The 11797-nt window shown below is 37.9% G+C and overlaps 1 protein-coding gene across 1 annotated transcript; it reads left to right on the top strand.

Moving 5' to 3' along the window:
* Nucleotides 1-1597: 1597 nt before the first annotated feature.
* LOC139729319 (phosphatidylinositol-glycan biosynthesis class X protein-like) lies at nt 1598-11232 on the top strand. Its single transcript, XM_071640245.1, has 6 exons — nt 1598-1690; nt 2456-2546; nt 4225-4363; nt 9185-9404; nt 10001-10110; nt 10832-11232. Exons 1-6 carry the CDS (start codon nt 1621-1623, stop codon nt 10994-10996), a joined length of 795 nt encoding a protein of 264 aa, XP_071496346.1. The 5' UTR covers nt 1598-1620; the 3' UTR covers nt 10997-11232.
* Nucleotides 11233-11797: the final 565 nt, after the last annotated feature.

Genomic DNA, 11797 nt, shown 5'->3' with positions numbered 1-11797 from the left:
AAAAAAAAAAAACACGTTAAAGTTCTTTTTTTTCTGACAAAGTGTTAAGCAGCACCTGAACAGTAGTTAATATGAATATGCGAATGAATATAAACTGGTGGAGTCATCACCTTACGTGTCCATAGATCGCGTAGAAAGGAAAAAAAAAAAAGGGCTGAAGAAAATTCAGTTACTAAGCTACAAAATTTTCAAACATAATTTTTGTCTCTGGATGAATACCTTTAAAATGACTATAAGTCTGATTCTGATATGCATAAAAAGATTTATTGATTGGTCATAATTACGTTTGATTAAGAACTGGAAGACTTAATTTGTGTAAAAACTATTATGACAAGCTGTGATTTCATGCATGTCCGGTGTATAGGCACAGATCTACGGGCAAGCATACGTACTTCCAGCGGGTTAACTGCATGTGACTTGCGCCACTGTTACGGGTCTCCTACTGGTGTTCTGCGTAGATCTCTGCTGGCAACTCCCGCGACTCACTCGAAACAATTTAAGTTTTGAGCATCATATTATGCGCAAAACTTGGGTACGGGTAATCAGACTTGCGTTCCTGCGTACAGGCAAGATACTGGTGCTAAGAACTGCCGGGTGCGTGTCATCTGCGAGGTCTCCGCGGGTGGCAAAAATTAACCATTGACCCCCCCCCCCCCCCCCCCCCCGCAAATGACACTGAGTGAGGCTTGTCGGAATGGTGTGACAGGCTCTTGAGCATGGTCCTAAACTGTTTCGGGTGAGTCGCGGGGATTTATTGCCCGCAGTAGAGGTCCACGCAGAACGCCAGAACGCACCTCGCTGGCAACTTCCACGCAGGTAACACGCAGTTGTCACGCAGGTACTTCGCAGTGCCCGCATGTTGTCCGTAGCTTGAATAAGTGTGGGAAGTAGCACTTTTTCCAGCAGGTATGAAGTATTGGTGGGGTATTCTGCTCTTAAGCCAAAACGCACGCAAAACTAACCCAAATCCTTGTCTTCCCGCAGAAAATTAGCTGCGTGTTGAAACAAGTCCGTAGCTTGCCCGGAAAGGTCTGACAGGGCCATACCTTTTTCCTCCACTTTGCCGCTGTCGCCAATGCACTGCGCGTTTTTCTCACTTTTTTCACTACTAAACGCTACCATAGCGCAGCATGCTAGCTAGCTGAGCTAGCTAGCTAGCTAGCTAGCTAGCTGCAGACGGACCCTTTGCCGCGACGCCGCTGCCCTCCCATAACCAGCCCGCTGGCGCACGTTCCGAATGCTAGCTGTAGAAGCGCTAGTCAACGACTTTGCAAAAATGAACCACTCCGTTTTGCCTCCCGCAGCAGGACATTCTTCATGTTCTACCTGTTACATTTGTCGTTCTCTGGTTGATAAGCCTAAATCGAGCCGTCAGCCCCCAATTCTAGAATTAGTCCAACTTAGGACTACTAGTAAGAGGGTAAGTAAAATTTAGGTAGACTGGCCAGACGCCGTTCGAAGCACTGAGTCTATTCATACGTTGTTGCGACTAAACCCTAATCTGACGACCGTTGCAAAATTGACAACGAAATGATGACGCTGACATTTGCAATGATGTTATTCGTGCTTGTGCTCGAGCTGCAGTCAGTGACCATCTCCCATGCTTCTACTACAATCAAAATGTCTGGTACTAGCGATTTTGATGATGAAAGGAGGGTCATTCAGGACTTGTTTCCACGAGGCCGATCAGGTAGGTACCAGGTACATTTGTACACAGAATGACTTTACGTCCTCTTAATTTATAGATGTAACGTTAGAAAATATTAACGTTAAGTCTTACTATTACTAGATCTACCGAGTACCGGTATTGGTTTAACAATCATGACAATGGTAGAGGCGACAAGCTGTGATTGTCCTTTGTAGAAACAAACTTGTAATGTCAGTGAGTTTCTTCTTGGTGGTAGTGTGCTTCCTTCAAAGTTCATCCTTGAAGATTCTTCACAGAACTTGCATTGGCCACTGTGACCTGTGTGTCATGGGGTAGGCCTAGGTTGCATGTGTCAATATTTACAAGGTACGAGTAAAAAACGCCCCCATAACTAGCTGCTGCTGCATGCCTTCAGTCAGGAGGAGACAAAATACATTGACTAAGGATATAAACTCTATGAATCATGATCATGTGACCAGTAAATATTCTGTAAATTTACCGGTAACTCTCCTGTTTATGATCTGTAACGTTACGATGCTTTAAAGATTCCTCAAATTGAATTTCTTGCCATATTTTCGTAAAGGAAGATTATTTTGTTCAAATGACTTCTTGTTTTATTTCATCGTAACACTACAGCTATGTACCAGCCGGTAACCCTCTGACTTTGAGGATGGGCTGATTTTGCTACATCACACGTATTTCCCATATAGACACATGCCAGAGTATACTCGAGACTCATCCTCAACAAGTTAAATGTTCTGGTAGAAGTGTTCTGTAAAAAGATTTTTTTTTTTTTTACTGTGCCAGGATTGGTCCATTCTGAAGATCAACCCTGTCCCCTCATCAGCCTCTCAGCCTTGACCATGTTACGGGAGATTGAAAATAGTGGATTCCACAGGTATGTTTATTTGCTGTCCTCTGAGTCATACAGTACATTAGATGTAAGAAGACCACCAGGTTGTGCTCTGTGTTTCATAATAATGCTTGAATATTGGAAAAATTCATATCATGAGACAATCTTTTTAAGAACAAAAGTATGAACAAAAGCACCATAAGCACAAATTGCATCCACTGTCAGAAACACCACACTGCAAACCCTCGTCCAGTTGCTGAACAGGCTTTGATGAGAAGCACCGTATAAGTAGAATGTACCTTCATCTGGGTTTAATCCTCATTTCCAAAATATGATACAGTGCACTATATGGTTATATAAATGAACGTGGTGATTATGAAATTCTTGTTAAAACTCAAGTCCCAAAATTTCCATCTACAGTCAATCTCGCCTCCACAAGTGTAAGCTATTTGGACTGAAGAAATGGCTTCGACTTTGAGAAAATTTGACTTACTGGGTATCAAAATGAATAGAACTGGAATATACAATGAGGAGGATTTGAAAAGAACTTCAACTTAGGCTATTGTTCAACTTAATGTGAGGTCGAATTAAGCAAGGTCAACTGTATATCTTTAATACACTATACTTTTCGGTTATAACAAAATTTTGTTAGCACGTACAACAAAGAAGACCACTAAATTTATGATTGGAGTACACTGTTATGCATGGAAGTACATGTAACATTGAACATAATAAAAATTGTCATCTTAGTCCCTCCCATTCTAAATGTTTTGTATTGCTGCACTGAAAAGATGTGTGTTCAGATGCTTTCTTGAATGTCATTTGATAATAGAAGCCTACATGAAGAACTTGGGAGATAACCTGCTTCAGTTGGAGTCCCACATTGAAGTCAGACATTCTGTTACTTGTCTGAGTCTTCCTATAATAAGCTACAAAGTCTAAGGGTACGATGCTAGCATAAATTGGTCACATGCACACACATGGGCACCAAAAAGATGTGATCGAGTTTGTCATGTTGTATTTGTTAAAGTCAGAACTTGGTTGAATAATAAAAAGATTAATTTAAATATAAATTTATGCCTTCCTTGTCAGTAGTGCAAAAGGTTAGTCAGTATATATTTCTTTATATTTTTGTTTATATCACTCAAATCTACGCTGAGCTTTTGATATGATATCGTTGCTTTCCCCCATCTCCTGATATCAAGTTTGGGGAAAAATAACTAAAGACAAGGAATAATTTTCAACTCAAATTTGATTAGCAATTTTAGCTGATACTAACAATAATTATTTCAAATGGTATCCTGTACACTTCTATGGAAGAAAACTGCTACACAAAGGTTAGTTTGTGTAGCAGTGATGTCAAAATGCATAGCAAATTGCGATGCAATACCAGGAAAATTATTCCCTGAAAGACTTGATAAATCATATGAAATGAAAATAAAATGTGGTTAGGTAGGTTGATGTGTAACTTTAATATTCAATGCTTAGATGTACAAGTAGCATATACACTGTAGTACTGTTTTATAATTAATTTCATGAGTAATGGTATGTACATGTATGTATGTTATAATTTGTATCTATTCTGTTAGGCGCCAATCATTTGACTCAACACAGGTTGCCATGACATTAGCAGGAAAGTTTTGCTTTTTACATCTGATTTATCTGGTGACTTGAGGGAAACAGATCAGTTCATGTACCCCTAATTCTCTTTCTAATCACTTAGGACTATGGTGACTAACATCAGTCTAGATGTCAATCCTGGATGTCGGGAGTGCAGAGTGATGCTGTTACAGTACCTACCAAAGGGACTCTTCATAGACACACATCAGATGAGATCTTTGGCAGAGTTTGGGGGACCACAGGTAACATCACAGAGTACATCTTAAACTTCTTGTCCTTTTTGTTTAGTTGTTTATGAATGCACTTTGTCAATAGCAATCCTCATTATAATAGCTTGCAATAATATTAATGTCAAGAATGTCAGTGAGGATCATTTCTACCTGCAATTAATAGAATACATCCAGTATACCATGGAAACAAAAATCACTCAAAACAAAACAAAATTGACATGGATGTATGTTTATTGCATGTGTACACATCAAACCACATGTTCCTTGTGCTCAATATACAAGCTGTATTTGAAAAATAATACTTGAGAGTCTGCCTGTAGTCCAAAAAGGCCCATCAGCCTGTAATGTTGGATGCTGAAAAGTGACTGAGAGCCCATAATTCTGACTAGATTGGACACAAGCTTGGAATAGGTTTACCCCTAACTTAGGGTATGTAACATGTCAGATACCTGTACTTTAGCTTCATTAAATCTATGTTTTACTGGTGTGGTGAAGAAGATGTCGTGCAAGGCTGAGACTCAAATGCCCAATCTCACGTAATACATTGTAGTGATTGTACCAAGGAGGTTGAAGAGATAGAGTTCCAAATGGCTGTAATTACATAATTCAAACAATTATCAGTCTTCTATTGATGTACAATTTAGAATTTCGCACAGTGCATTTTTTGCCTTTAATGATGATCGGGATTTGATGCTGCCATCTTGCTGAGCAATATGAAGATACATTTTGAATATTAACATGATGATGGGCAGTATTTTGCTTGTTTTAGGTAGAATGAAATGAAATCTAACTTCATGTTAAAGCGTATAAAACAAAAGTCGATCCCGTCCAGAAATACATGCATGTGCAAAAGTGTAAATCAGAGCTACACTGCCTGTCATACGTGAAAGTGCTAAAACTGTACCCTCCTGTAAAGCCATTATGGTCAATTCCAGCGTAACGGACATGACATTCAGACCACTTTTTTGTGATTCAAACCATCACACAGTGGAATTGGGAGTCTCCAAAAGATTCTAATTGAGTTTATCAGACACATTTAAGTATATGTAATGTACACAGAAAATTTCATGGAAATTTATCCAGTGGTTGTTGAGAAATTGCATTTTTAGCGAGCGTAACGGACATGACACTAAATGGACAAGGCATTTTGATCTACTTACCATTATGAAAATTCCTGTGAATTTTTGGATAAGATGCAGCTGGTTTTGGTCTTGATTAAACCTTTAGGTCATGCTTTACTCATAAAGTCCTAATTTAGAGTAGTCTTACTGTTCATTCTTTTTTAATAGTTTAAAATATTGCGTAACGGACATGACACTTTGAATGTAACGGACATGACAGTTTTGTCCACTTTTTGTAAGCTAAGAGAATTTTTGTATTACAAGGTATAGCAGATATTCAATTGTTGGCATAGTAAGGTTAGAACATAGGGACACACATCATAACTGCAATCATGTAATATTTCTTATATTTATATCATTTTAGGGGGGTTAGTCTTTACATATATTTACAAAACAAAGAAATATAAAACAAATTCGCTCCTGCACCAGCTAGCTACAATTAGTGACAAATTTCCAGTTACTACCACCCACCATAGCAAAATAGGACATATTACTATCTTATACTATGGTTATTTTTTTCTTAGTGGCCTAATATTTGATACTTAGTATTATACACTAGCGTAACGGACATGACACCCTTGTGAGGTGAACCATATTTTCACTTCTTTGTTTCAAAATAAAAAGATTAAACTAACTGCACACTGCTAACTACATTATGTTCTTGAACAAAACATCAAAAAGTCCTTTTATTGCAGGTTTCAGTGATCTAACAGCTACTCTGCACATGGAGTACAATGCCCAGAGTACCACAATGGCATACATGTACAACACAGAAGACCATGTCTCCATATCTGCGGATAGGCAAAGAAAACAGAACGAACCAGATCTGTATGAAATAAAAAGTTTGAATACAACATCATTAAAATGCACTCAGGATTGCATCAACTTTTATGCAATGAAACAGGACCACAAAACTGTTTGGTACCATTATCAAAATAGTGTTATCATCTGAAAGAAATAAGGTATGTAAATTTCATTTCTGCAAAGTTCTTTCATTTGGCATTAATGTCATCCTTGGAGTAGAATCATCCTCTGTTATCCAATCTTGGATAGACTATTGTAAAAACTTCCACTGCTAGTACCAGTACTTTATTATTGTCAACAAATGCTTTCTTTTCTTGGCTAGAAGTAAATGATCAAGCCCCCTTTTTTTTCTGAGAATTTTCACAACATATAATCCATTTCCATGTAGAGTGGTCACCTGGGCAACAAAGTATTTCTTGTTTTCTTCACGGCAAATTCAGCTCGTTCAAATTGTATAATCAACTTATTGCTTGCTTAGGCACTTCTTAAGGCTTGCCAGAGTGGTGTACTGGTTACATTATTCTCACCAGCTTGTGAGTAGGACTTTTAGAAATACTGGATGCTTTCCGTACCAACTAGTTGTATATGATTATACAGTGTACCTTTCAGTGGATAAACATCTTCTCATAGCATCTCAAAATTGTGCTTTTTGTATGATGCTGTGCGCTGTCATATATACCGGTATATCCCTTGGCATAGAGGTACATCTAGTTTAGTTGTATTGATGAAATGGATAGGCAGCATTCAGACCGACTTTCTCTGACGATAGAGCTACATGTACTGTCAACAGGCTTAATAAAGCAAACAATTCCATTCTCAGCCCTCTTGGCAAGTGATATCTCATTAACGTGCCACTGATGGTGTGGATTTATAGAGTCATAGAGATGAGAGAGGTATGTATGGATGCAGCACAAACTTAAAAAAAAAAAAAATTATGAGGCAACACCATCATTGAAGACATTGATGCTGGATTCTTTGTTGTTGTATCATCAGTGATCACATTCATTGGATCCACGAGGAACCATTTGTGCAGGAGTTCCTGGCTGTTGTGTTGACTCCATGGCGGATATGTGTTAGATGTGGTCTACAATGTACTTATATGTAGAAAGTGCTTATCTTAAGTATTGAAGGGAAGGCCAACAGTGAAAACTCCATTGTCTAAATACTCCTTGGAATGACAGCTGCTGTTTATCAGTCAGGATTACAAGAGGTGGGAATGGATCAAACCAGTGTAACAGGGTAGCAAGATCATCTGAAATCAACAGTCTGCCAGTGGCAGAAAGCAAAGTCTGCTTGTTTTTGTTTTATTGAGTGATGTGCAGACTTAATTATTTACTCAAGTATAGAAATGTCCTACTATGCTCAAGCAATTGAAACTAATCACCACCCTGTTTCACTTGGCCACAATGTTATTTCTGCCACTTGTCTAATATGAGGTGTCATGTCCGTTACGCAAAGTGTCATGTCCGTTACGCCATTTACAGGAAAACTAGAAGTGGTATAGAAAAGTGGTTTTCACACATGCAGGGGATTCAATCCTAACATAGAAAATGAATTTGCAGCAACTTTACACTAATTTCCTCTTGGCTATGAAAACTTATAGTAAAAAACGTAACGGACATGACGCTTCAAATGTTATAGAAATCACACAACTTTGAGGATCAATGGGTCAAAAACTGATGAATGCTAAAGAAGTTGGTTGTGATTTTCCGTTGATATATACACTGGACTATCATTTAAAAGCTGAACAAGGCCTCTAGGACATATCTGGCCTTCTTTAGAGACAGGAACACTAAACTCTTTAAAAATAGCCAAATTTTTGCATCATTGCAACACATAATACAGTATTTTCATTGACTGAGAAAAATACAAAATTTTGTAATGACAAAGATGCGACTAGTGAAAAATGAATATATATATGTTACTTTCTTAGAATATTTGTGAACTTAGGTGAAACTCAAAACTTCATTTTTTCACCAAAGTGAACATTTCTCATGGAATTGCCCTTTTCCCTCACTTTTACTCATAATTCCATTGTGGATGAGTCTTCATGTATATTTCTTTATCATTGATATGATGTACATCCAAATTAGTTTACCTGAATGCATTTAAAACAAAGAGACTCGGTAGAAACATTTGAATTCATGTTAAAAACTGATTTGTTTATTTTTTGAGAAGTTGTATGACTCATGTCTTACCATCTCTGAAACTGTACCTTCTTCTTTCTTCCTTTCTTCTTCTTCTTTTTCTATTTTTCCCCTGTACAGCTTAGAGACATTTCATGTGATAATGCTCTATGCAAATGTTGTGAATTGATTTTATTATTATTATTATTTAGGGCCTGGGTATGCCCAGTTGAGTAATTTTCATTTTTATTACATTTTTGTTAAACAATTCATTTTTGCTCACCCCTGTGTCTTTGCCATTATACACCATGTATATCACCTATCTTTTACAAGTAGAGACTATGAGAAGTAGTTACCATACCTACTTAAGACGTTACATAAGTGACTGATGATTATGCCATGAGACACAAGTCAAGTGTCTTTTTATCTACGTGGCAGATCCGGTTTGGCTCAAGCTTGAAATATTTTCGAGTGGCAACATCCAACATGGGTTCAAAGGAAATTAGACAGTTGTGATTCTATTCTCTTGAACCTCCTTGGTTGTACCCAGTAGAACACCATATTCCTTGACCATAACATTTTACTCAGTGTGTGCCCATGCACCTAGAGGTGACTTGTCAAGCATCAAGCAAAAAAAATATATATATATGTATTTGAACACTGTTCATTAACATCAAAAGAGGAGGAAAAGTGTGTCAACAAATGTATCAGAACGCAGTAAAGGTTTGAACACTTCTTGATAAGCATTATTGTCCTATCATCCATGTGGCCTTTATATGTAGGTCATGACATTTGAGGAGATTGATACAGAGAAGCCAGCTCATCAGTCAGAAGGTCACCTGATCACCGTGTACTCACCTGACAGTTACTCAGAGACTGATCATGTGACAGTCTCCCTCCATGTACCAATCCATGTGAGATACCACATGGCATCCAGGGATCATCAAACATGGCAGGTGGCTGTATCTCTGCCCCACCCACATGCCTATATCCACTGTAAGGGTGAGTATGTGATCTGAACACCTCCTGCCTATCAAAGTCATCAATAATGCTAATATTGTCATGGACCATCAGTGTCCAATGTGCCAACGTAACTACATGTATTTGTCCCTGTAAAGCAAAGTTAAAGTTTACAAGTGTCTTTTTTTTAAGTCGAAACATTGGGCTTATAAATATTTCATACATTTTCCTTGTAGGTCATTTTGAGTCACCTATTCCCTTCCTCCCCTCCCCTCCCCCCCCCCCCCCCCAAAAAAAAAAAATATGAAGAAGAAGAGGAAGAAGAAGAAGGAGAAGAAGAGGAAGAAGAAGAAGAAAGGCTCAAAGAGAAGAAAACTCAGGCAATAACTCATTGGCATAGGCCTACTATTTTCAGCTTACTCCAATATGCAAATGAGTAGCATTAGATTAACAAAGGTTCTGTCAAAATACCTTGTATCATGTCTGTGTTGTGCAGAGGTGGATATAGCTTGCGTGATTTCCAAGTGATTGTTTCTGATGAGCATAGTACTGATAGATTTATAGCCATAATCTATCTTGCTCTGAAAGTATTTTTGGTGGAAACTTTGAATGATGTCATTATTGGCTGTTTATCAAAGGATGCACCCAAAACAGCTGTTCAGGGGATGCCAAAGCAGACATGCTACAAGCCCCATGTACAGCTTCAAATCACAGCATGTGCAGCTGGACACCTTTGCCACACACCAAGGTATGTAGACATGAGTGAAAACAGACCTATGAGTAACAGATTATGTGTTTTTTGAAGGTCTTTGCTAGCCCATAGAGTAATATACAGGCTGTTATGTATCTGCACAGGGCAGAACTAAATCTGTAAGATCAGAGGACACCTGTAAAATAGAACTTGGTATTTATTAAAAACCTTCAAGGTCTGTTTGAATTAATGAAGTTTTGAGAGGACACCTGTAAAACAAAACTTGGTATTTATTAAAAACCTTCAAGGTCTGTTGGAATTAATAAACTTTTGATATCATATTTATGTGATGTATGTGTGGGTGTGTATATGTGTGTTTGATTTATTTTTCTAAGTACAGTGTAACTGTATAGAACTCATATTCTTTTTTACTGGTGTTCACGTTGAAGTTTTATATCCTTTTGATGCTCTGAAGTTACATTGTATGTGTATATACATGCACCAACACTGATAATAACTCGAGGCAGTCACTTTTAACTCACATGTGCTACATAGGTCCTTTTCATTATAATGGCATCCTTTCTTTTGTAACTGCTACTGTACAAAGCTTCTGCACTCAATTACATGTGCGGTATACCAAGATACTTTCCTCTTATTCTTAATGGAGGGATGTTAGCATACCACAGTAAAAGTATGTCTTTCTCTGCTATGGTGAGATATATAAAGTTGTCACTGATGGTATATTGGTATTATTTTGCTCTATTTCATGTGTATGCAGGAATCTGTTGACACATTGGAGCTTCATGTTCCTATTGGACAAGATTGGCTGAGTGTGCCTGTTACCATAACAACCCTTGTCTGTATCATGGCTGGAAGTCTTGCCATTCTCATCACCATGGTGACAGAAGATGATAAAAATATGAAGAAAATGAAAGAGAGATAACCATCACTATTTTGGAATTTTTTACAATTGAAGGTAAAATGTGACATTTTTTGAGTGACTGAATCTGGCAGAGGACTTCCACCAGTGCTGAACAAATAAATAATGCTGAGGAGGAACATAGTCTGCATATCTGAGTATGCAGTACTCACTCCAAGTCTTTGCTTTTATTTTTTCATTTCTCTATCAACAGTGAAAATTCTGGTTGTTTGCTTGTTTGTGTACAGTTATAGGTATATCACAAATACACTGGGATATATATGTACCAGGGCTCCACAATAACTTTTTTTTTTTTTTTGTGGCCCGATAGGGCCACCAAAATCATCAATTTCAAATTTTTGGTGGCCCGAGAGAAAAATTTGGTGACCCCCCCAAAAAAAAAACCACAATGAAAAACATTAACTCACTGCATGCATTTATGCATTTCCCGTGCAAAAAGTTACAAATTTATTGAAATGCTTTTTGGTGGCTCGAGACGGGCCACCAAATTTGCCCTTTTTTAAAATTTGGTGGCCCGACTTTCATTTTTGGTGGCCCCGGGCCACCGTTAGTGTGGAGCCCTGAATATACAATTGAGTATACAGTTTTAACAATACAAGTGTTAAAGTGGTGCTTTTTTGAACATTTTCACTGATATTATCTCAAAGTTTTACATACATCCAAGGTAAGTGCCAAGCAATGTCTCGTCCCCCTAGGGATTATCATCCTTGTCATTTCAAGTTCGGTGCTGGTGTTAGGATTGCTGTACAAGACCCACATTCACTTCCATAATGGATGCACATTTTACATGCAAAGTCTCTGCAA

The sequence above is a fragment of the Diadema antillarum genome, unplaced genomic scaffold, assembly GCF_040938485.1.
Source record: "Diadema antillarum isolate AM-2024a unplaced genomic scaffold, OU_Dant_1.0 seq00000234_RagTag, whole genome shotgun sequence".
In the NCBI taxonomy this organism is placed as follows: Eukaryota; Metazoa; Echinodermata; class Echinoidea; order Diadematoida; family Diadematidae; genus Diadema; species Diadema antillarum.
Note: the sequence above shows the minus strand (reverse complement) of the source record. Positions and strands in the feature narration are given on the sequence as shown.

What these genes read in the sequence shown, in the direction of transcription:
- LOC139729319 (XM_071640245.1), top strand. Translation starts at nt 1,621, where the DNA reads ATGTCTGGTACTAGCGATTTTGATGATGAAAGGAGGGTCATTCAGGAC. An exon ending in GTTTCCACGAGGCCGATCAG is followed by an intron (nt 1,691 to 2,455) that starts GTAGGTACCAGG and finishes TTACTGTGCCAG; the next exon opens with GATTGGTCCATTCTGAAGAT. An exon ending in CACCTTTGCCACACACCAAG is followed by an intron (nt 10,111 to 10,831) that starts GTATGTAGACAT and finishes ATGTGTATGCAG; the next exon opens with GAATCTGTTGACACATTGGA.